At 31.1% G+C, this 27,032-nt stretch overlaps 1 protein-coding gene across 4 annotated transcripts in view; it reads left to right on the top strand.

Annotated features, from left to right (window-relative positions):
- LOC114121697 (uncharacterized) overlaps positions 1-27,032 on the top strand; it is a 201,862-nt gene that overhangs the window by 100,927 nt on the left and 73,903 nt on the right. The window contains exon 1 of one of the 4 annotated variants that reach the window (XM_050198456.1): positions 17,803-18,154. The exons of 1 other annotated variant lie outside the window; for it this stretch is intronic. In XM_050198456.1, coding sequence (XP_050054413.1) covers positions 18,125-18,154 — 30 coding nt within the window. In that variant the 5' untranslated portion in view covers positions 17,803-18,124. Of the gene's footprint in view, positions 1-17,802; positions 18,272-27,032 lie in introns of those variants that run through there. 2 more of the 4 variants (XM_050198461.1, XM_050198460.1) reach the window with 2 other exon arrangements.

Below are 27,032 nucleotides of genomic sequence, written 5' to 3'. Positions count from 1 at the left end.
TCTTATATATTTTTATACTTATTCTAATATTTACAGCCATAAAAATAATTTTCAAATTTAAATTGTTTATAGAATGTTTTATGTTATAGCATTATAGCAATATTATTCTTATGCTTCAAAATATTACATTTTTATCGATAAACGACCGCACTACCAATGATTTGCCTACAATTAGCAGGCAACTTACAGTATTACTAGAAATAATAAAATATTATCGTATTTTTAAACTTAGAACTTTAATTATTCATTAATATAATAAAAAATTGTATTAAAATTTGAATCAATACATTCATGAACCCTTCCTCCTCTCCTGCCCAATTATATAATCTATACATGGCCTTGATAATGTACATCGCTAGTAATATGAAAAAAATAAATTCCAAACTCGTTTTTAAAATTCTAATCATTTTGTTTTGTAACGATAGTTTGTGAAATGTGTAACGTTAGAACTAATTTTTTCAGTATACTATATATATTCAGCACATTTATAGGTATATATATAACTACAGTAATACTTCATTGAAACTGTTACGTGAACAAAAAAAAAAAAAACCGTCAAAACCAATCTCAACTGGTATTCATCTATATAATTGCATCGTTCGATAAAAGATAACTTTTAATTGGTTTTCCATGTGGAAGTTTCGTGTATATATACATATATACATTGATTACTTTTAGTCTCTTAATATATTTGAAGATATTGTTTTGTTCTTTACAGAACACAGTGTATAATGAATTAGATGTTACTTATAATTTTATTGTATTAGAAATTTCACTTTTTAATTTCAAAAGTTTCAAACAATTAAATATATATACTACACAATAGGTACATTAACTGTTGATATGTGTAGGCGTATATAGCGTACTTACGAATTTATTACCATCAACGTGAATATTTTCAAATATGCACAAATCAAGCGTCCTGCGTAAGTCTTTAATTATTATAAATTGGAAAATAAAACTGCGTCATGATATTATATAATACACTTATACTTAAACATTAGTTCTTATTTATAAATCATAAATATTTATTTTAGTATAAAATTAAATTTTTCATAAAGCAGGTATAATATATTTTTAAGTTTTAAATCAATATTAACATATTGTATAGAATAAGCATCTATTTGTTAGTTAAACATATTATACCTATTATTGTTATTTACATACTGTTTCAAAAAATATAATATTTTCATCGACCAATTTATTTTTACACAACAATATTTTTTATTAACTGTATTTCATTTCGAAATCACTGATTCGGTATATATTAATAGAATATACTTTAGGTATTTTAAACTATAAATTATTTTGTTATCGTGTTACTATATTTATTTATTTATTCGTTGTTGCTTTCGGCGTTATCACAGTTTTTTTCATGTTCATGTTGATCAATAAATTGACACTATATGTATTCTTTATTATATAATCATTATATTATAATGTATTACCGATTTCCTAAGATTCTAAAATAATATTTATTTTTATTGTTAATGAATGTTTAAAACGTGACAACTAATTCTTTCACTATTAAGAGCCATTAACAATACCACGTATTGTTTCATTAATAATTTTGAAAATATGCATCTATGGTAAATATTATCTATAATATATTGTCCTACCATCCTATTGTCTACGTGTTTAAGATGGCTTTGGTGACAAACGATAATAAGAAACAATTATATGTCGTTTATCGCATTTTGAACACGCGCGATTGTCGATAGGTGGTCCTATAGAATATAGAAACACCGAACCTTTCTTCTTTCGTAAGTCTTTTAAGGTCTCAAGTGTAGAGTGTTAGAATTTTTAATCACACATTTAATATTTTCCGGTGTATTTTCAAAGAATATTGTTTTACTAAAGGAATAATATAACCTGCAAACCTAGAAATGTAACCTTAAAATGTCCATAATATACAGGTAAACATTCTGAAACGCCATATAATAATACATTAACTTAATAATATCGCACATAGTGTGTACAGAGCACTGTAATAACTATTATAATAATAATATATATTTTAGATTATTACGTCTTTGTCCATCGTTTTGGTCGGGTAGAACATAATATTATACATCCCTATACACTATACAGTATATACATAATTTTATATTCGTCGCACGTGTATATCTATAGTGAAACGATCGTTTTATCGTGTAAACATTTTGGATGTAAGTAGTATCATTTGCCGTCGCCATTTGGAAATATGAGCGTTTTATTGTTGGGCTAATGACTCGCGAGTCTAAAACACACATTCACACAAACACACGTGTATGTTACACGTACGCTTCATAGTACTGTACAAAATACGTATAAAAGATCCATTCCGTGTTGTCAATGTAAACATGCGCGTCTCTTCTGGCGGGACGGGAAGAGGTGGAACCATGTAATGAAAGAAATAGAGAGAGAGAGAGAGCGGTATATAGTACAAGAGTGGATATTTGACGATATGTTCTTTAGATTTTTTTTTCCTTCTCGACGAGCAGCGCGCGCGGAGGGCGCCGCTTAAAATAGTGTTGTGTTGCGCGCAGTGCCCCAAAGGTTTCGTCAGGGCCGAGAAAACATTTGGTCTGTACGTCGTCGTGGTACCAAAACGGTTTTTACGGTCGCCCGCAGACGGTTCTAAATAAAAACCTACTCAAAGACCGGACCGTTTGATTGATCGCACCCTCCGGCGGCGCTTCCCTTCCGCTCGTTCGGCCGTTCCTACGCGGCAGAGGTCACGGCTACCAGACCGCCGTCGCTGGCTCGCAGTCAAATTACACGCTATTATTAATACATTAATATTTCTATTCCATAGAAATTCCCTGGAAGCGCAGGTACATTACCTATATTAAGAATTAAAAATCGTATTATAATAATATTAAACGTATATATAATATAGGTAGTGTTGTAGCTGATACTAATCGTACCTATATAAATTGGTCCTATTATTCCGATAACGTCCATCACAGTATGATTTATATTAAAAAATAAAAATGTACGTCAAGAATTTATTTACATAATATTATTATCTAGTATAAGCAATTAGTTGATATTTTTTAAAGCCTTCTTTGTAATATAATCTTTAAGTAATCTTCAGTATTATAGTGAGTATAGTAGGTAGGTACTATAATATATATGTATGTATGTACCTATATATTATGCCTCACATCGTTTTTGTCTCATTTAATATTTGTATGTATTAAAATGATAAATTAAGAAAATCTGTATAATCTGGTAACCTAACATTTGGCTAGTAGCACGTGATTGCAGGGGCAAGAGGGACACTTTTCCACTTTTTTGTTTTGCTACCTTGATATTTTTAATACATTTTTATTTCAAAATAAGTTTTTATATGTACGAGTAATATATTTGTGTACAATGTTTTATTATATTATTATTATTTAAAGCCTTATTTATTTAAATTTCATTACCTTATTTTAATATTGAAATATTCAAGCAGTCTGGAACTATTATATTTTTGACTACCTACTTATTTCAGAATATTATTATCGACAGTAAAATAATTCCTCACACCTACAAGTTAATATGTCTTTAAGAATTGTATATAAACAAAAATATTGGGTTTATCACTTTTAAATTGATTTTGTTTATTTTTCTAGTCAATTAAAAACCATCTATTTGGGTGGTGTGAAAGATACATTATAATATAATGGATATGACTATTATTCTGTTCAAGTAAAATCGACTATACATATACAGGAAACAGATTTTGTGTATTCAAATACAGACATTAAAAACAGTAGTGACAAAATTGAACGGACGTGTTCGATAAGTTCAGTGATTTTATGTTTTCGCATCGAACCCATATTGAGTGTGTGTGCGCGAATGCTTGCGTATTATGTTCTGTGTATATGGAAATTCTATTCAATCAAATGCTTTGCCGATTATAGAGTAGCAATACGAGGGGGCGGAAAAAATAAAAAAATATTACGTGTAATTTCCGAGAGACGTGACGTCGTGTAAAATCGCACTCTTATCTGCGTAATTTCCCATTTAATAATAATGTGTGCACGGAGGTGCTTGCTTTTATTCGGTCCTCATACGTGCACTTAGAATGCAAAACGAATGTAATATTATAATATAATATAATGTTTATGTGTAAACCTGTGTTTTCCAAACGCATTTACAACATATTACGAGCGTATATTATATTTATATATGCTATGCGTAAATCCGCAGGGGATGTGGTTTTGCAGTAACGTACTATATAGCGACGCGTATGCGTTTTAGTCACATTTGAGCCATAGCTAAGAGGTAGAAAGACTGTGTTGTGCGAACAATTACTATTTTGTGAAAAAAAATATATTAATAAATAAATAAACGAAAATAAAAATGAAATTCCTCCGTGTGTTGTCCTCTGCGTCACGTGTGGAGACGATAAAAGCAACAATATAACGCGTAACGGCAGTATATATATATATACATATTATATATATTCAATATTATATATAATCGTGTATGTAATGAGCCAAAACGAGTGAGTGTGCGTGGAAAGCTTTTTAAATGTACTTTTTATGTACTATATTCCCGAGGGCTACTTGAACAAAAGCTACTAAAAAACAATTACCGTGACAAAAATTAACGCAAATACATTCTATTTGAAACAATAGTTCTTGTAACGAACAGAGAAAGACTGAAAAAAAAGAAATTTTCTGTGGTTTTGTATTTTGGATTTATATCCGCCGAGGTTTTTATTAGAATGATATGATTTTCACTCTCTTTCCTGGCGGCGATGCTGTAGTGTAGTAACGATAACATCCGGCGGGTATATCCGACGTGAGTATATATATATTATATATTATATATACACATCTACCTATGTCCTGTATAGAGTATATATATGCAAATCAGAAATCAGTTACTCATAAAATGCCGTCATCTTATTATATACAATATACACGGTCTGAAGAGAAAATAGATTAAATATTATATTCGTAGTATTATTATTATCATTCTGTCCGTACACTTTATAGTTTCGCAAAGGGTTTTCGTTGCTAAGATACCTATTTCACAGTCGATTGAAAACGAGTTTGCAAAATATTATCTTATGTAGAATACGAATTCCAGAAAAAGACGAAATGGTTTTTTTTTTATTATTATCTTCAGATGAATTCAATTATTTATTCACATATATCAATCCCCGTCAATAGGCTCGTTATTATTATTATATTCGTTTTGAATGGCTTAACTATATACATGCAATATATATGTATAAGGTCGTCTGCTGCAGGTCGTACGTCATTCTTTTCTGTTCTCTTGCCTTGCCAGCGGTTGGGCGCGTCATTAAGATCTTCTACACAGTTCGATGCTTTGTCGCCCTCGCCTCTTCGTGTATAGCCACCGTATGATCCTATTACTGGGCCCCCGTGTCTCGCGAGGTTTATGAAATATTTCTCTCTCTCTCTCGTGGGTGTTTAGTTTCATTAGACTCGTTTTCGGTGGAGTAGTGGTACGCCGGTAGTAAGGGAAAGGCAGGCGCAAACAGTATACGTACACAGTAACACAATAATAATAATAATAATAATACAACTTACATTATACAAACGCAACGCGTCGTTTAAGACTGTGCGGAGGACGAGCCAGAGCCGCGTCTTCTTTGCGCCCGAAGTCGTTCTCTTTATTTTAGCTTCACTCCGCAGTGAATAGTTTAGTTCCGGTTGAAAGAGCATCCGCTCTCGTCCTCTACCCGAAACACCCCACTTCCACCACCTTGCAACATTCGCGGAAAACTGCGTGCATATTATATAATGGTATGCGTACATATTTTATGCTTTGCGTCGGGATTCTTCTTTCTGCTCTGTGTTTTTAACAAGGACTGGTAATTAATAAAACAATAAAAAATAATAACAATATATATGTAAATATTACACAAAACGACGCCAGTATGTGCGTAGTATGCGCTTATAGTATGTTATATTATTTTGTACGCAGAGATAACTAACTGCAGGATACCGTTAATTCCACCGTATACCTTCCGGACACTGTAAATGCATACGTGCTCCATATTATATATATTATATTTGCACTTGTTTTTTTTCCCTGGCGTTAAATACATTCCCCCCGTCATCGGGTTTGTCGAAGGGGGCGCGGTGTTATGTAGGGGCCGCCGAGAGGAAATTTTCCAAAAAAACAAAACATGCGAAACATCCGGCGACGGTTACCATGGTTACTCGTATGCACGCGCGCGTGGGTTACTGCTGCCGGTAACTGATACGCCGCAAGATAAACAATGACTGCGACCAGTTTTACGGCATGTTGTGCGTGCATTGCGTCCCTCGGCATTGCACATTATTGTACAGTATATATAATACGAACGTGGGGATGGAAGAGGTATCGATTCGCCACACAGGACCTGTCCGCGACTAATTAATAACATCGTGTATGGATACGGATATAGTATGTTTAAACTCGTGATTTTCGATTCGACTCGACTGGTATCCAACTCCTAAAAGTAGGATTCTCTCTCTTTTACTCACACACACGCATACTCTCTTCCTCTCGCTCTTTTCGAGTTTTGGCCCTACGTTTCTAACCATCATGTGCATATACCCATTTCTACTCTCGTCCACTTGCGAAATTTGAGAACGACGCATTTTTTGTATACTCACGACCTTTTTCGTTATATTATACGTTGCCCGTTTTTGTGAAAACCCAAACTGACTCTCGTTGAAACACTTGAAACGCCCGAGTTTATAAACATATCACGTCACACGTAAAAAACACTATAATACTTAATACTAAAAATAATAGCCATCTACCACCGTATAAACGTATTACCCATAAACTTCAGTAACGTCTAAACGTGTGTCAAAAAGCAACTATATAATCTATATTTATACACACATATTCAAAATAGAACGGTGATAATTATTTAGGATACTCGGCAGCTATACTGTTTTGACATACCTACACTTAAAAACGATTGTCTTTCCATGAAGAACAGTAGTTGGAATAATAATAATTACAATAGCTCATGAGTGTGTGTTATTCGTGTATATACAGGTGTTCCTCTCTATGTTCTAAATTTACTGAACGCAACTAAAAAAAGACTACGTAAGTGGCTGACTGACTATTTTATATTCTTGTCGTACTTGCATTGTGTTGTTTCCATTTTAATAACCCATACCATACCTATCAATTTGTATATTCAGATTTGAACTTTTTTTTAAAAAACGTTTGATAGAATTTTAATGAATAAACTTAAAATTAAGAATATTATTAAAGCTCCATCTAAATTTGTTTTTTGTATATACATTTTGAAGCAAGTTATACGCATTTTAAGTAACATTTTATTATACGTGATAGTTACTTATATACTTAATTAACTGTATACGAATTCATCACCAACAAAATTATTGTCAACGGTTATATAATATAATTAATAATTATAACATATTTGATAAAGTTGTTTAATTTTTAAAACTTTGACCCAACAAATGCGTACTTGAATGTATTTAACTTAAATGAGTTTTCAGAGACGTATTCAAAACTTTTGCGGCCGGATGCTAATTTACTTGGCCCCGTCTATACTTTTAAATGTCTAAATTGTATTACAGTTTTGGTACTGTATAATATTACACTTTAATTAACATTCGGAAACGGTATTGTGAAGAATCAAACGGCACAATATAGACTCGGAAAATCAGAAATTATCGTTTTTGTCGTTTTTGTTGATCACGAGCATACCTACCATATAATAGAATATAATAATTAATAATATAATATTTTTCGTTAGTCAGTCTTACCCCAAAACGAGAATCATTTATAATCGGTCGGCACCCACCGTTTTCCTTTGAAAACTATAAGTAACGGAAAATATCCCAGTTACCTCTATCAAAGAACATAAACCATATGGACGACGGTCATCTCAACTATAGGGTCCACATTTTACACGGCACACTTGTGGGCTGGTAATCCCGTTAAACTTCGTCATCATTTTGAACGCAGTCAGTCTCAGTACCCCGCGACTCCCATAAATATTTACTTACGATCCGCCACGGATGAATTAAATCGACAATATAATAGTTTCTAACATGTTTCTAATAATTAGAACGATTATAAGATAGGTAAACAATTATTACCTACCATAATATATTTTTCGTCACGAATGTTTAATCTTTTGTTGGACGTATTTACGTAACTAGCCATATAGGTACAGTTTTAAGACTATATTAAATTAAATTACAAGATACAGTCGCAGTAAATATGTCTACAATGATTACGTTTAACAATGCTTTATTTATAATATGTTTCTTTCAGAGATCGATAGATACGATGTACACACAATTATACTTAATGTAAATAAAATATCACTCGTACGGTATATTATTATGGCGGACACATAAATAATTATGTTGTCGGTTTGGGGGCGTTTGATGTACTGTAACAATGGTTGATTTAGAGTGATGCATTTGTCGTAATAATAACACTCCACTCGAGTTTGAATAATAAATAGTAAATTGATCATTAATCCTCCTTATAATAATTATCTACATGAAAATGTCGCGTGAAATGGATCCCCGTTACAACCATTTCAAGTGATGTTCATGATCAGACCAGAACAAATAATTCAATTTGATATTTCAATAATTCACGGACGTTAAATTTCTGCCTTGTATTTTCTGGTCTTGTAAATCGTTATTTAGAGAAACCTATTTTCTAAAAGTATTATACGCTTATATTGGGTTTGGCTTATTGAGCTCTAAACGGGATATATATAGAATACAATATATATATACCTATAGTCCTATTATAGTAGGTAGATACGCTTGTAATACTGATTTCAATCTAAGAGCGAATGAACTATAGGTCGTATACGAATGTTCCTATAATCTCCAAAATGTGTGTGAAACGCAATTTTCTCATTTTGCTATTCGACATTTCGACCTACCTTTACGTCTTCCCCTTAGTTCCTTAATCCTTTTTGGTCCGTCTCGTCTCATTTCATTCTTGATTTGATTTGATTTGTAAGCAATCGAAATTGGCTTTAAAGTCAATGTTAAGTCGATAGATTTTCCATGTCTTATGATGAGGTGTATACGAGTTTACATAATATGGCATTGGCTTTAGTAGTTTTTGCTTTCTATTTTTGAATACATTTGAATAAATCAAACTAAAAAAAAAGAAATGAACCACTTATTAAAATAATGTTTACAAATAATTCATATAAAATATGAAGAAATAATATAATTTAATTACTTATAAGAACTGTGAGTAGCAAATCGAAAAAATATAGTAATGGAGGTTGGATATTGATGAAATAAAACGATATAATATTATTTATATACTATGTTGTAATAGTTAATTAGAGTAAAGTAAATAAAAGCGACAATATTTAAATTGTTAGCAAAGTTTAATAATTAGTAAAGTCATGACTAATATATGTTGGAAAATATTATATTTTAAATTGAAACAAATTATGCTTAAACCCTATGTAAATACATTATAATATGATTATAATATTGAAACATACTTATAAAGAAACTAGTTCGTTAATCATTTTGACAACTTAGTGCACGCTTGTAAATCAATCATCGCTATTGAAACGTGAAACGTATTTAGGGTAAACTTACATGTATGCTGTGTTTGAACGGACAATGATAAACCCCTTTTTAGAATAACGCAATATTCTGTATCAGAGCGGAGCATAAGAATATAATAGTCACACATGTTTAAATCATTACGAATAAGTCCATTAAGAAAGTATATTGTACTACAACATAATGTTGGTTTTATTTAATTGGAAACACAATATGATATGTTTATACGATGTAAATATATAAATAAATATGATAAGCTGCTAATTAGCTCGATAAATTGTCGTTTTTTTCTCGATGATATTAAAATGATATATTATTTTAACCATAATAATATTTACAACTAAATATTGAATGATGAAAAAAAATATATAATATTTTGTCAGTTTTCCGGTTATACGAGAATTATGCATCTGATACAGGTCGGGTATAATCAATGTTTCCGTCGTGTCAACATCAATAATGGATTTTTTTTTTTACATTTATATTGGTTGGAAAATCGTCGTAAGTCTATATGTCGAGTAAAAGGTTTTTTAAGCTATTTGGGGAAAAAATAAGTATAAACTCATCTGAAACGCAATGCGAAATCGATAACACCCGAACGGAAAACTACAACGACAACGTTATCGGGTTAGGCGACTCGTATATGGCGTACATTATAGTACCTATAGGTACGTATATATGTATATAGCATAGTAAAATACTCTTCCGTTAAAGCAGTAGAAAGGAAATGAAAACGTCCCATTGATATTGGATTTAGTGACTCGACTTATTGCGTCAATGCGTCGCGTAAAAATCGATCGATAAGACTTGTGGATTTTGCACGCTCCCCAACCGCAGTTACTCGTCCGGTGTGTTACTCGCGTTAAAACGTCTTATGCTTCATATTGTTATTTATATATATATATCACAACTATTACAGACGGACGTAGTCCGTATATATGCGTATAGAATATATATATATATATATATTATGCGTTTTTTTTTGTATAAGGATACCGCGGTTATATCCTATGTACTTGTATAATATTATCCTGTAAACCAGGACAGGTCGTTACATGACTAAAATATATGTGAATAAGTGCAGGTGTTCGTCCGGTCTCTGACGCGTCAATCTTAGGCGAAAACACGATAAACGACTTAGCCCTAAGCTTTAAGATACACTGCCGCAGTGTCGATAAATTGCAGCCGGACACAATTTACCGCAGCATTGTGATGTTCACCGTAATCACAGCCCTTGAGCATGTCGAAATCTTATATAAAACATGTTTTTCGCCACCGTAGGCGAAAATCAGATGAGTCGTTCGACAGGGTTGTTCAATAAACACCAACACAGCGATCACATTATGTGAGTTTTAGACTTATACATATAGTGATTCCGCCTCGTGTATAGTTTATATTTAGGTATATCATATTATAAAATATGTCGTTCATCGCGTATGACGGTAAGGTTATTTCTACGGTCATCCGTTGTTAAACCCCCGTGTCCTTATTATATATCTACTATCAATGCTGCAGGTGCAGGTGTAGTGTGCCAAAAGTGTCGTGTGAATTTCGATCCTTGGCCTCAGTATAGAAGGTATATTTTCAGTCGACCGACGGGGAACTAATTTTAACCGTATCGGTTTAGCTCAACCCGTTCGATGATGATATTTGATTCACTAGTCTATACTGATCGCGGTGCGGTCTCGTCACCTTTGTCCTTTATGTCTTTTGTTTTATGAATACCTCGACTTTGCATTAATATATTATAACTATTGACTATTTACTATAACTCTCAATTGTATGGAGATCAGCGATTAAAATGTTTAAATATGTACATAATGAAGCTCTAATAGCTATACTTCTGTAAAAAGTAATCATCGAAAAACGATTATAGATAGCTATAACATATTTCCCTTGAAGAGTTCTGATTGAAATGTTAGTACATAATTATACAGTAAGACATTCGTACAATATATACTTCTGATAAATTATTCCGTATTTGAATACACTCGCTTTTCATTCACCAAGATTTATTCATAGTCTATAGCAGATTTATTCTCCTTTTTTTCGTATAAATTATGATGATTCAGGGTTTTTTTCTATATACGTGTGTATAAACCATACGTATACTGTAGTTTAATAGTACAATTAAATATAATTATCCTGTTTAAACTTTTTTTACGACGTTTTGAATTGCTCAGAAACACTTGCGAGAATATACGCATAAAATACACACACACACACTTACTACTCTTTATGGATAGCGTTAAAACACGTGGGGTAAGGATATATAGTTTACGTCCTGTGAGCGAGTTAGTATACACTTCGTATTTCAGATTACTTTCTCCCGTAAAAATGTAAACGAACAAACGCCCGCAAAAGTAAAATATATGAAATTTAGTTTTTATTATAATAAGTAATAACTTCTGTCATTTCCAGATTTTGTTTTTCGTGTGTATTACATAAATAGCCACATTGATCGGGGGCGGGTAAGATATTATTATGGTTATGTATGTATACAGTGGTGATTTTGTAAAAAAAAAAATATAAACTAAAAACTTTATATGTTCATTTGTGAATTTAAGTTAATGATGCGATGAGTATTCTAATTTTATAAGCGCAAAGTTAATCAAATACAGCCCTTCAAAAATCAATAAACAAAAAAAAAATAATAATAATTTAATCATACAGAATTTAGATAGCTAATTTTAAAATCCCATTCCGTGTGCAATGTATACCACTGGCTACCTATATACATATTTTTTTAAACTTTAAAGTATTTTATAGGATAAATGCTAATTTACCAAATGGTATACTCCCATGTATATGCCCTCCAAAATGCTATTGGTTTTATATACGAGTTGGTAATAATGTTATCGTCGTCGTCGAAGCGTTGCTTTGCTAAGGCAAAAGCTGCTTCGTAGAGATAGTTATGAAAGGCCTAATAGGTTTTGACTGGCCTTTGATGGTGGAACGAGGTTATAGGGTGGTGGCAAACTGGCAACCATGATGTATACATATTAAATGTATGTATTATACGTATACAGGGATAAAAAACAACCTCGGAATATTTCATTATTCGCGCCGTTTTCGTTTACAACGTTTGAATGCGTAATGCGAACTGACGTGTTCTGCCATTTGTTTGCCCGTCGTCGTTGTCTACTGCTACTCATCCTTTTCCTCCATCATCATCATTATCATCATCGCGCATTTCCCGCCGTCGACGGTTTTCTCAAAAGTTTATCAATCCGACGACGACGTTGTATGGAATTAAGTCTAAAACTGCCGAGTGGAGTGCATATTTTATGCGTAAACGGAACAGGAAAAAAATACCCTATTTGAATTAATTTTTCACTCAAATGATGCTGCAGCATTGCGTATATATTACAAACGTTTTTGTTAGTGGGAAATATTGTTCCAAAAGTATATAAGCTATAGGGATGATAAGATAATGTGGTTTTATTTCAATGAGACTATATTTTTGATATATAAGCTATATTATTCAATTAAATGCACACCTATTTTGCAAATTCTTTGCCTCTGATTTGATGACACAAACAAAATATGTTTAATATTTTACTTTTTTGAAGTGTTTTTGTATCATTTTTATATGAACCTAACAATATATATATATATTTTTTTTTTAAATCATCGTAAACAGAATTAAAAAGACATAAATTATTATTGATATTATTCGTAAGAACTATTCTTTAATGACTCTGTGAAATATTTTTATTCAATCATCATTCACTATTGTTAGCCAACAATTATTTCTGTCGGTATTAGATATATAGCACATAGATTGTAATTTCAGTTTCAGTTCTACGGGCTCGTAAAAATAAACAGTACAGCGCTTAATTAAAAAAACGTTTTATGATAGTTGGAGTTATTATTAAAACAAAATACTTTAATATTTACACTGAAACCATGCAAGTTCAGTTTTTAGTATTTAATTACGTATATACTTATATATATATATATATTATATATATATATATATATATATATATAATATTAATTAACTTGAGCAAAATGCGTATTTTTGTATTTGGGAACATAATATAATGTTACACTACATTAAATATATTAATAACTGCAGTGTTAGGTTATAAATTATATTTTACACGTGTTTTTATATTTTCATCAATTGCGTTTGTCCAGAGATTAAGGTTCGCTTCGGTTTAATAATAGCAACGAATTAGTCTTTTTTGACGTTCTTTAACGAAACATTTCCAAGCTATGCGTAGAAAATAATATAAAATAATTTTATTTCACAAATTATCATGAAATAAAGAAGGAGCAACAGAAAATTTGAGGTATTCATCATAACTGTCGTTATGATGACGAAATATGTAGCTCATTTCGAAAAAGGGTTCAGTGAATGTAGGTAGGCATATGCATGGTGTAGATACAGAACACCCGTTGTCTCGTCTGTTTGGTACAGGGTAATATAGCTGGTTAAAAATTGTTCTGTATGAGGGGTGGAATGAAATATTTAATACATCAAACATACGTTGAAACGGAAAAAAATATATTATTTGCATTATGTAATATACGCGTACATAGTGCACCTAAAACTTTGGGGACAAATTCGCCCTCAATCTACACGTTGTGCTATGCTGCCCACGTGCCGCCGCTATGGACCCTCAAACGTTTTAAAATTGCAAAAACGAATCAGGAAATTCGATTTTGCATTCATATTAATTCTAAATAACAAAAACAATAATATGGCAAATATAGGCAAAATAGCTGGTATTTTAATCTTTAATCCAATAAAAGCTAAATGTGTTGACGGGAAATTTGTCGTACGGACGATTTTGAAAAGGGTGGAGTGTGTATAAAGTATACATGTATATATATATTATATAATATAATATATACAAATGTTTTGTTTCTGCAGCTGTTTTGACTATTCTACCCTTCGGTGTTCTGCGTGCAGTTTAAAAATCCCACCCATGTACGTGTTCAAAATAATATGTATTTAGGTGCAGGCCACCCGTGAGTGTGAGGCCCTGTCACTAGAAAACTATAAATATATATTTTCGCACCACCAGGGATGTATCAACTTGTCATCGATCGATACGTTCTGGACCTTCTGGTATTAAATATTTTTTGAAGTCTGTCAATACATTAAATTAACGTATATAGGTTCAGAAAAATATAAACAGTTTACCTTTAATCCTGACTTATCACTCATTTTTATTCATAACATATCATAATATCCTGGCAATATTAAGATACTTAATAGTTTGTTTTTATATTTGTTTGAAAACAGTTTTTTATACCCAGTTAATTTATTTCAGTTTTAAACTGCTTATTTTACAAAAATTTACTTATATCTTAAAAAAATTGTATAATACAATATTATATTAAATAGGATATCTAGTTTTTATGTGTATAATACAACTTGATAAATCCATAGAGCTTATATCTCACTTCCACTTTATATACCTAATGGCTAATGTACGCAATCGTTAATTTTATAAACTCATTTATGCGCATATTATTGAGTCGATATGATATGATAAGAATTCGTATTATTATTATTTTTTTTTTTTTGAAATAAATAACATACATTTTTGTCATGATTTTAGTATGCAGTGAAGAGGTTTTCCATCCGGTGTACAACAATATTTTTTTATATTTTGTCGGAGTGCGTTCTATATATTTATATAATAATAACATATAGGTTCACAGTAGTAATATTCCACATTTTACGATTCAAAATATTTGCATATGCAGTAGAGACGTTCATACTGTTCCAGACAATTGAATTTGCACATCCTTTTATGTGCTCCCGTTGCGAAATTCGTTTCCAAAATTGTACAACGTCATAATACAACGCCGTACGTAAGAATCAACTACCCCGATTGCCGCCGTCGACATATTATTATCATCATAATAATAACACGCCCACCGGTAGCTGGTAATTCGATTACGCAACCGGAAAATATGTTTTTCGTTTTTTGATTCTACTCACGATACACTATAATAATAATCTAATCCCGCATGACTAGTATCGTCGTTGGATGATGGCAGTTGGAAATCGTTATTACCAAAAACACCTTGTCATTATTGGGTTCGGTCTATGAACGTTTATGTATTATTATAGTGGTGGTAGTTGCCTCTTTAAACGGGAAGAGTGACTTAATATAATACTACTCTAGTTGTAATAACATCACGCGATTTTTACGGCCGAATAAATTCGCCGATTGATATAATACGATTCGGCGAAACGTGGTTGCCCTATCGGCTCTTCTGGAGGCGTTATTAAAAACAAGACGCCGATATAGAAATAACTTCGATTACTACACCGTCGCATAACGTACTTTAGGTTTAGGTATTAAGATGGGAATTGGCGTTAAACGTGAAGTGATGGTTTACCCTCCTCCCGCAATTTACAGTAATCTCTTACATAGGTATAAAAAGTCTGCAGATGCATTAAATACTTATATCTAGGGAACATTTCAAAAGTTATAAAATTTTATCCATCCCGCAACAGAATGTGTACATTTTAATATTATATACTACAATTTTGTAGAACATATAAGAGTGTTTTATAGGTCTTTTTTGTTATCTGTTGTTAAGTTTTGTTGTAAGCGATTATATATAGGTAGGTACTATAGGAGGTAATTTAGAGTTTTATTTTATAGTGAAGATGATATTTTTTTGTTTAATAATTAATAATATTCTTGATACTTCATTGCTAATAACTAGCAAGTAATAACTCTTACGAGTTACTCTAATGTAAGTAAAAATACTCGTATAGTACAATATATTATTAATTTTCATTCGGATAATCAATGGATAGGATGTCAAACAATTGTAATATGTTGTACATAATTATATGTATATTAAATGTAAACTATTAATTATTAACCATAGTAACCAAATATTATTGGTAATATTTTATTGTCATATAAATTGTTATTATAGAAATAAAAGTGGCTAAAAATATTATAATAGTATTATTCTTTAAATAATAGTTTTAGATTAGCATTACACTATTTGTTGAAATTATAAGTGTTAACAATAGATTATAATATTATAATAATATGCTCATTTTTTAAAAAAATTATAAAAAATTAACAATAAGTATAACTATATTTGAATGTATATTTTATTCAAACAAATGTTTTTATTTAAGGACACAAAAAATAAAAAAATTCAAATGCTTCTAGACTTTTAATATTTTTCTCTAGATATTATTATAATATGCAATTGGATATCTTTCTATGTCTCCATTTGTAAAATTGTAGTCATTAATCATTTTGATGTTTAAATATATATCGGTTTAATAGGTATATATATATATATTATATATGTGTGTATATTTAAACGAGATATGTAGGTATATAATCTATATTCAATTACCGTACGTTCTAATACTTAATAGATTATAGCCATATACATTTTAATTTGATTAAACATTATAATAAATAAACAAATTTCGTTAGTTAATTAACAGTTATTGAATATGATCGGACTAAATATTGACCATTGACCTCTTGAGTTGTGAACTAATTTTACAATCACAAGATTAAAAATGAAATTAGATTGATATTGTTTATATTATATATTATAATGAATTATATTTTTCTGAGTGCGGGGTCATGTATAGATGTTTACTGTTTAGTATTCTTCATAATTTGTTATGAAAAGTTTGCGAACTACAAAACGTGTATATAATAAAAATTATAAGTTTACAATATTACTCGTAGATACTTTTTATAATTTTTAATATACATACCATCTCTGCGATTTAGAATGTTAAATAATTTTTTTTTTTTTTTTTTATGACATTTATGTAGAAAATACGTGAGCACGTGTACCATCGATTAATAAAAAATAAATAAAGATTACCATTTAGAAATATACATCAATGAATGATGACAAATAATGATGATGGTTAGGTTTTTTTTTTCATTCGATTATTAAGTATCCCCTTTTACTTTGGAACAAAATCTCGTCGAACAATAGGTGCCGTCAAAGAAATTCTATTTTTAAAACACACTTATTTTACATTCTCGTTGCGTTCGTGTTTATTTTAATTTATTAATGGGTGTTGTGTATTATATACAATGTGTAGTATATAATAAACATATTATAGGAATCGTAATTTGGGCGCTGTTTTAAAATAAATAATAGTAATAATAATTGTAATAAAAAAAGAGAATGTGTCGCGCCGGCCCGGCAGTTTGGTACGCCTGCCCCGCCAGCGGAGGAATATAAAACACGGTTCGTCGGCGGCGGCGAGTGGCGACGACCAGCGGCTGAGCGGCTTCAGTAGGTAACCGATCGCGTACTTGTTCGCGCGTGTTTTCCCCTCACATTCGGGGTACGAAAAGTTTTTACGATTTCTCAGAATTTTTTAAGTCGTAAATTTATTTTTTATTTTTTTATACCTTACCGGATAACATCACTCGGGCTAGTTCGTATCTACCATCGCAATCGGTTTTAATTCCCCAGACCGGTGTAGTGAATAATAATATTGTTTTCGTTATTACGTTCGAAAAGTGAATATTACCTACCTACCTACCGCACGAGTAACGCGTCGGCGATGTGAAACTGCTGAAATCATCGCACGCAACACTCATGGCATGGGAACTAACTTGTCCAAAGGGAGAAACGTGAGTGCCGGTACCTATATGGTTTTTCCAATGTGCAGCGTGCATCCGGCAGCCCTCGTCTCGCGTGTGTAGTAGGCCGTCGAAGTTCCGCCGATGTATTGTATAAGTTCTTTTTGGGTACGGTAAATCAAAGTGCAGTGGTGGTGGTGATCGTTGGTTGGTGGTTGTTGGTATAGTGATGGTGATGGACCGTGGGCGTTATTTAATTTAACATGATAAAATGTACGATTTGTTATTTTGTAATTGCTTCGCACCTGCAAATATTATATAATTATTATATTAACACACGTGTTGTATAGTTTTTAATATAAGTAAATATAACAAAGCTCGTGGAATGAAAAAAAAATATATATAAAAAGTTTTTAATTTGGAAAGTGTGACTCCGGGGGAGGAGGATAGTTTCGTGAGAAAAAAAGATTGAGGGGAGGGTAAGGAGAGAGATGGAGAATGGGAGAATGAGGGAGAGTAAAAAAGGTCGTATATTTTATTGCAAGCAGCGGCGGCGGACGTATAGTATTGTACACGGCGGTGGTGACCGGCAACAGCTGCGGGACGCAAACCGTTAAAAACTATACGCCGACGTCGTCGACGGGAACCTTTCGATCGGCATCGTAAAATTTTACAATGGTCATTATACAATGTAATAGAAAAAAAAGCCGTCTAATTTATTGGCGCTTCGTTTCGACATTAAAACGGCCATAAAATCATATTATCGTTCTATTTAATTAAAAATACATTGTCGTTCTATTTTTTCGCAAAACAAAAATGAATAATTTAATAATAATAACAACAACCGTTGCGGTTACAACACAATAATGATATCATACGCGCTTATATTCAAATTGTTCGTGAATCAGCAATAATTTTACTTACCAACGTAAATACTAATGTACCTACTAACGTCTGGAATTAGACAAAACTGCCGATGTATATTATTATTAGTTCATAATATATATTATATCGAATGGGTGACATTCAAGTACCGGGAAGTTATATTGATATATAATAAAATGATAAATATAGGTTTAATCGAAATAGTAATTTTTTTTCGAACTACTAAAGCTAAATTATTCGTGTTATTATCAATTTTGTATATGTGAGTGTGTGTAACAGGATTACTAAAGGATAAATCATGTTTAATTTACAATTTATATTGTATTATGTATTTACTATTTATGTATACCGACTAAAGTTTATTGAAATTATGAGATACATTTGTTGCGCACACGTGACTGATAATATAATATGAATGTTTACCTCGAATAGTTCCACTGCATGCTTTTAATATTACTATAAGTTACAACATTTTAATCAATAAAATTTTTTTTTATATTCATTGAATAACACTATTATGCGTGATGAAATTTACTTTTATTTGAACAAGTATGTAGGTAGGTTATAATATTAATTATTACCTATACATATTTTATACGCATTTATAACCTAATAAATAACTAAATACATTGTTGTATAATGTAGTTGCGAAACGTTAAAAACATTTCCTGGCCTTAAATTATTATTTAAAATTTTAAAAGAATATCAAATTATTCATATTTAATATGATAAGATATTTAGATAAAAAATTAATTATTTCTTTAATTATATAGGTACTTACAGTATAAAGTAATTGAATAATAATAATAAAATCTTTGATATAACAATTTTAAAAAATCCATTTACATATTAATTACTATACATAAGTGAAAAATATGTTTTTCAAAAGAGCAATTATATTTATTTGAAAATTAGTAAATTTATAACGTTTTATGTGCTATAGCTAAAACTTTTCTGAAAGTCTTCAATAATTGAAAGTTTCACTGTGTTAAAGCTAAATATAGTTGAAGTGAATGAGTGCATTTTTGTTGGGTCCTGTAAGTAATAAATTAGGTATACTTTAAAATATTTTCTAGCTACCATTTTAAACTATAATTATTATATTTTGACGTTTAGTGATTTTTATTCGAAATAGCGTGTTAAGAATAATATTTATTACCCAATTTATCTTTAATACATGTTACTTATTATGTTTTAAAATTAACAACATGTTCATATTTGTTATGTTAATAACTGAAGTTCAACCAATTACCCAAATATATAATACTATATTGAACCACATAATACAAAACCAAATCATTTGGTCACGAATATACATTATTTAAGTATATCTTCAGGGTTGAAATTCGACAATATAAATCGGATGACATGTAAACAAAACGTAAAGTATTTACTGTTTGTTTTATAGTTTTAATGTTTTTACTGTTTCGGTCGATTAAATCTTTACTAAACTTTGGTGAAATATGTAAAATATTTCTATGTTCACATGGTATTCCAAATCGAATATATAAACTATAATAATAATAATAAACAGCATTATACACCGTATTTTTTTTTGTTTTTATAATATATATATATATATATATGAATGCATTAGGAAACAGTGATGAGTAAAATGTCAAGGCTTTAGCATACAGTTTATGAGTTTATACTTAAACTTTTATCGTTTTATTTTTAGGTCAAATATCACGACTTCTCGTATAAGTATTACATTTTATCATTTCAACTTAACTTCCTATTTCGCGATATTTCTATAATACTTTGGTGGAAAAGTTTTTACTCAAGCTGGCGCCTACCGGACGCCTATTGTATTCGATGACAAAAATATAACGCTTTTCATGACACTAACTATACATATTACATATATTCCCCTCGTCAATAAACAATATAAACTATTACCGTTAACAGCTCATAGTATGTAGCTTGACCCTCGACTCTTCTCGGATGAATTTCCGTAATTTAAATTGAAGTCTATATAGTATTTATCGACGCGTAAATAGTATAAAAGTTCTAAAACAACGTATTTATAATTAACACTATTTATAAACTCAAAAACAATAAAGTATTTTAAAAAACAATTATTTGAGAAACGCTATTAAAGATTGCTATTCCGGTATAATATAATAGATTATCATGCATTTTTATTTTTAAATTAATTATTTTTGCGATTTTGATGTTAAACGAAACATGCAAGCAAACTAATTGATTACAGTGATGTGTTATTATTCTAAACCCCTTTTCTCGTAATTATTTTTTCGCTTATGTTACAGTTCTAATTATACGAATTAATTTTACAATACAAAACAGTCTTTAATTACAAAGTATAAACATAAGGCATTGTTTAAATAAAAAAAAATATATTTCCTTTCCCTCTTACTTTTTTTTTATATTTTGCATTTTTAGTGACCATTTTTCTACCTAACGGAATGCCTAGAGTGTTCATTATTATTTGCGTTGTAAAAACAAGTCGTTTTTAACATTTTTCTCTGTCCTTTTACTCGTTTAATTTCTCTTCCTTTTTAATCCTTTAATTTTGTTTGCATATTCTGCAGATAGGGTTGTATATTCCGTACATCGTGCATATAATAATTTAATTATTATAACACATTTCGAGCAAATAAAATGTATTACAACAAAACAGTCTACTACGTCAGCTCAACGACTTACAGAAAACATTTGAATGATTATAGTAGTTTCTATGGTATGATTTAGGACGAACGATATGTTCAAAGTTTGCTTTTAATGACACATCATTTATATGTTGTTGGCTTTAAATTACGTAAACCCAATTTGTTTATATATAGGTGTATATAACTTATATGTGTATCAAAACCTACGAGTTGTGATGTGATTTATACTAGCTCTGCTAACTCTGCCTACCATATTTCTCTGACTAAACAAAGATTTAATCCCTGATTTAATTTTTGACTCTTGACTAATATTCTATACATTAAAATATCAATTGTCAAACAATTCTTATTCTCATAAAAAATAATATAATTATATCTATATGCGTATAATGACGTAGTCTATGTCATGTAGAATATATGTTTTATAGTACAATTCGTTAGGTTTTTGTTGCGCGAAAAACAGTTAAAAATAACGTAAATCTAATAATTCTAACAACGTGCATTAAAAATATATACTGGTACCTACACTACGATACGGGTTTGCTGTCCACTGCTGTGTATGTTTTCATTATATATTTATATGTCAATGTTTTAAAATCATTGTATTTTATTATGTAATAAATATATACTTTATAAATTGTATAGTCATCAATTCCTACATTTTTTTTAATAAAATACAATATGTTATTACATAGTAAGTTCTATAATAATATATTGTATACCTAGTTTCGTTTTTGTTTTTAAGTTAGTGTTTTACAATGGTTGACAATAACAAAATAGTTTTTAAAAAAATTCTGATATATCGTAACAATATTGTAGTATATAATTTTTGCATGTAGTCTATAGGTAGATACATTTTATATGATATGCAGGTTTTCAAAACCACTCGACTTTGCTCTTATCTATTCTTTTATTATGAATTTAATTTTTTTTTTTAAATTTTTTGTAACCTTATATATATATAATACTATAGTGGCATAGTATATTCATTTCTATGTGTTTCCTTATCGCGGTCCTTGATGCAACGTCGCGGAAACACAACCGACAACGTATTGTCATCGCACGGCTGATCGGTCTGATTTTTCGTTTTCGTATTTCCGGATTTCCTTGTTAAACTGAGCGTGTGGTAGGAAATAGATGATAAAAAAATTAAAATCATCAAATATAATATATAATTCGTGAATAAAAATTATAAATTTAAATAATAATGTAGGTACTACACGTTTAGTCCTCGAATGCTGTAGTCGACACGGCGTAATCAATGCTTTCCGTCACGCCACGCACCGTCAACGATGACATCTATGTACGTACACTGTACTTCTCGCTCTTATTATTATCTATTTTTTTTTATTACATAACCTCGGGTGTGTGCGTTTCGGTGTCTTGAGTTTTTTTTTTGCATAGGTTATTAACAATGTGTGCATTAGTACAGCTGTCGAGTCCGGAAACTAAGGATATGCTGTATAATATAATATGATATACGTAGTACACATAGTAAACGTTACATGCTACATTTATAGTCTATATTATAAATAATCTATAAAAGTTGATTTTGTTATCACGAGTTAACTTTTTTATCGGCCAGTTTTCGTATTTTTATAATTATTTGTATGTCTAAACAGTTTTTTTTTTTTTTTTAAAGAATATTAATTTTTTTATTTAAATCTTTTGTAGTCTTGTTGATGAATCTTACACAAATTAGTTGGCAAAGTCAAGTGAAAAAACTTATTATAGACACAATATTATAATATAGTATTCTGAAAACCAATGCAAATATCTTACATGTCAAAAACATCATCGTGTATATTACGAAGAAAGTATAATGTTTATATTATAATAGTACTTGCATAAAAAAAATATAAATCAAAAACGCTGTTCTGTGAATCGTCGTTTCATGTATTTCGTACATTGTTCGAACGCCATATCGCTTACATATGACGTTTTTTTGCGCGCGTGTTCGTTTAAAATTAAAAAAAAAATCCTCTTCTCGCAGTCGCTTTTCACATTCAGTTAAATATGCATATATTTTTGACTATACATAAAATCATTTCGACGTCAGTGAAAAAAGTACATGCGTCCTTAATACAGTCGATCAGCGATAAATTAAGTGCGCCGACCGTCAAGTAGCACTTTCGAATTTTCATCGTCTTGTTATACCACACTCCGAGTAGCTTTTATTATTACGAGTGGTGCGTTCGTCGACGGTTTTTTATACGCTATATATCTAATACATTACGTCGACCACCGTCGTGTTTTCCTGTACACACGCGTATGTGCTTATAATATACAGTCGTTGGTAGTTTTTTTTTTTTGTGCTTTTTACAGCATAACATTTCTGTCGTGTGTAGCCAATTTGCGTAAAGCTTTTACTTACAATATTCCAAAAACACAAATTTAACAGAATTGAATCCAGTCACGCGATTCTATTTTAGGCCAAGTTGGACAACAAGCGACAGCTTTTTTTTACATTAGATCGCGTTAATTTAATTGCATTCAGCCGACTGTCAAAACGTTACGAATGTCGTCGGTTTGTTTCTGTCGATTCCCAGTGGTTCAAAAATAAAAATATAGGTATGCATCTAACATCTTCCCTATAGTTATACTTCAACCTCCCTCCAAACAACGAAATACCCTCGTAGTCTCGAAACGAAACATCAAATTCAATGGTCTTCTGTCTCCCTGCCAAAGTTCTCCCGGGCCAATGGCGTTTAGTTTTTATATTGCTTCTGAGTTCAGAAATTTAATAAAGTTCTTTATAATACAACGCAAACACAGTTCATGATGTAATATTTAAAAAAAAATACGAATGTACAATTTAATGATATATATTATTAGGTATATTTGTACACTAGCGTGGTTTGATGTTAAATCGGCTGGAATGTATTAAAAATGACGGTTTTTTTTTTTTGTTTTATTATGACGTCAGCACGTCACACGATAATAATAATTTTATTTAAAGTTGTATATCTGCGTATGTTATTGTTAAAACTGGCGGCGGGAAGTCTACGAAGTACAAATAAACTCTTGACTAGGTTTTAAAACTAAAAAAAAAAAAAAAATAGAAAAAAAACGTGAAACCAATACGAATCTCATCGATCACTGAAATGGAATAGGTTTGTGAAAAATGTCACTTACGTTGGAACCACGACATTGTAGTGCAGTAACCATGCAACACAGGTGTAGATAGTCGGTTTCAAATTTTGTCGGCGTCTTTTATGAGTAGTCCATCGGTAAACTCCAGCTGACGTTTTAAGTTGCCGGATTTTCGATTAAATAATATACAACACGCGTTACGATAGCTATTTCGGACTATATTTAGTTTATATTAACATTGTACTGCACGTGTAAAGTAATGATGACAATATTTTAATGAAAAGAACTGAGGAATAGAGCGGTATCGGATGTGTTGTATGTAAAGGATTTTAATATAATATTGTATAAGTACTCACATGAATCCGTACTTAAGAATATACACTATTCAGGGTGTTTTATCATAATAAATCTTCGTACCCAAACGTTTCTTGCAAAACTTAAAAATAATAAATTATAGGATATTTGAATTAACTAAATTTGTATTAGTAGTTAAATTATCAATAATCAATTATCTAATAATATCGGTGAATTCAAAAAATATTTGTGTGGTTTAATAATGTTATAATAGATAACTTAGTATAATATGTTGAGACGAAATTATGTTTCAAAAATATTGAATGAGGGGATAAATAAACACACTGAGAAACACCCTGTATATTATACAGTAAGCGAACTTGACTTGTGAATAGAATCGCACGCATGCATGGAGACCGACCGTCATAAAAATGTGTATAAAAGACGACGAAAAAGAGACTTATATTTTATAGTTTTGTATAAATGCGGAGAAGGGCAGTATTGTCGTACAGCAACGAGTTAATCAACCGAATCGTAGTCGCGAACAAGCCGGGCGGAAGGACCCGATAAAACGAGTGAAGAAGAGGAGAAAATAATTTTATACACACGACAAATCTACGGCACGGGCGTACCACGAACGAGGAAGAGACGATTTTATTTTTTGTACGCTTACGCACGTCATGATCTCATTTTCGTTAAACTTTTCTTACCGCCGCCGCCGCCCTGTGCGATGATTATGACACACTGCACGCGTGCAATACGATACTCTAAAACGTTAATAACTATCGCGGCCTGACGGACCGGAATCGGGTTTCGAAAGACGGTTTATCGTCGTAAATTGTACGAATATTCGAGAGCTGTACTCCACGCACACCCACTGTGTTTTATCTGTGCGCTCTCGTGCCGCCCTGTCATCGGGATGTGTACAGCACACGTTTCATAATAATATAATGGCGTACAAACATTGTTTCGTTTATGATTTCGTCCGATTCGCCGAGACGCGCATCAACTATATTCCTGTATCATATTATTATGATATTATTTACACAGTTTTTGCGCGCGTGTTTTATATAACCGTGGCCGTGGTGGACTCGAGACCGCTGCAAAATAACGTTAAACTTCGAGAGGTTTTGTGGTGAAGGGTTTGGCTCAAAACGATCCCTAAATGTGTCACATCGTCATCGCGTCTGCAGCGAAACGAATTTGACATACGAAATATCGTACGGCTTTTATAGCACAATGAGCATTTGTCGTTGCACTGTACAAAAGGAATTTTATAAGTGTATGTCAACCCACTGCTCGCAAGACGATCTATTGTTGGTTATCGATTTCCACGCATTGTACGATACGCGTATTATATGTATTGATGTGTAAGTGACATTTATGTACATGTACCAGCTATACACGACGCGTACGCGTATTTATAAGACTTTCGATCTCTAACGTTATCCCGTTAATGTTTATAACTACTCACACTGTTCTAGTACATTCCGAAAACTTTACTGTATGTGTCGTGAACAGTTTGTTGCGGTAAGTTCGGGGATACGAAAACCGTGTTGAAAGTTTTGATCACCGCGTGTGCAGCTGCAGTCGACATGCGATGGGGTCGCAACAATATAATACACGACTTAAGTTTATATGTGTACATAATAGTCACTTTTCTACGTTTTATTTGAACACATTCATATCATCGAGTGCTATTTAGTTTCTCGAGTTTGAAATTTTACTTAACCAATGTACTGCAACAATTATCTGAAATTGTTCGTGAAAATAGTAGTTTTACGAAAATATAAACTTAATTTTGAAAAAAAAAATTAATCGCTTTTTAATCAATTGTAACGTGTTATTTTCGAGATGGAAATAACATTGTAACGCTGTTTTGATTTTCATCATAATTTAATTGTTGTGTTATAGTATTCCGGTGGTCTCGGTCGTTTTAATAATGTAACAATATTATTATTATTATTATTATTCAATCGTAGTACAAGTCGTTGTTACTCGAGCAATCTGGACTGGTGCCTATATTT

This window comes from Aphis gossypii, chromosome 1 (genome assembly GCF_020184175.1).
Source record: "Aphis gossypii isolate Hap1 chromosome 1, ASM2018417v2, whole genome shotgun sequence".
Classification (NCBI taxonomy): Eukaryota; Metazoa; Arthropoda; class Insecta; order Hemiptera; family Aphididae; genus Aphis; species Aphis gossypii.
This window is presented reverse-complemented; position numbering and strand designations above follow the sequence as displayed.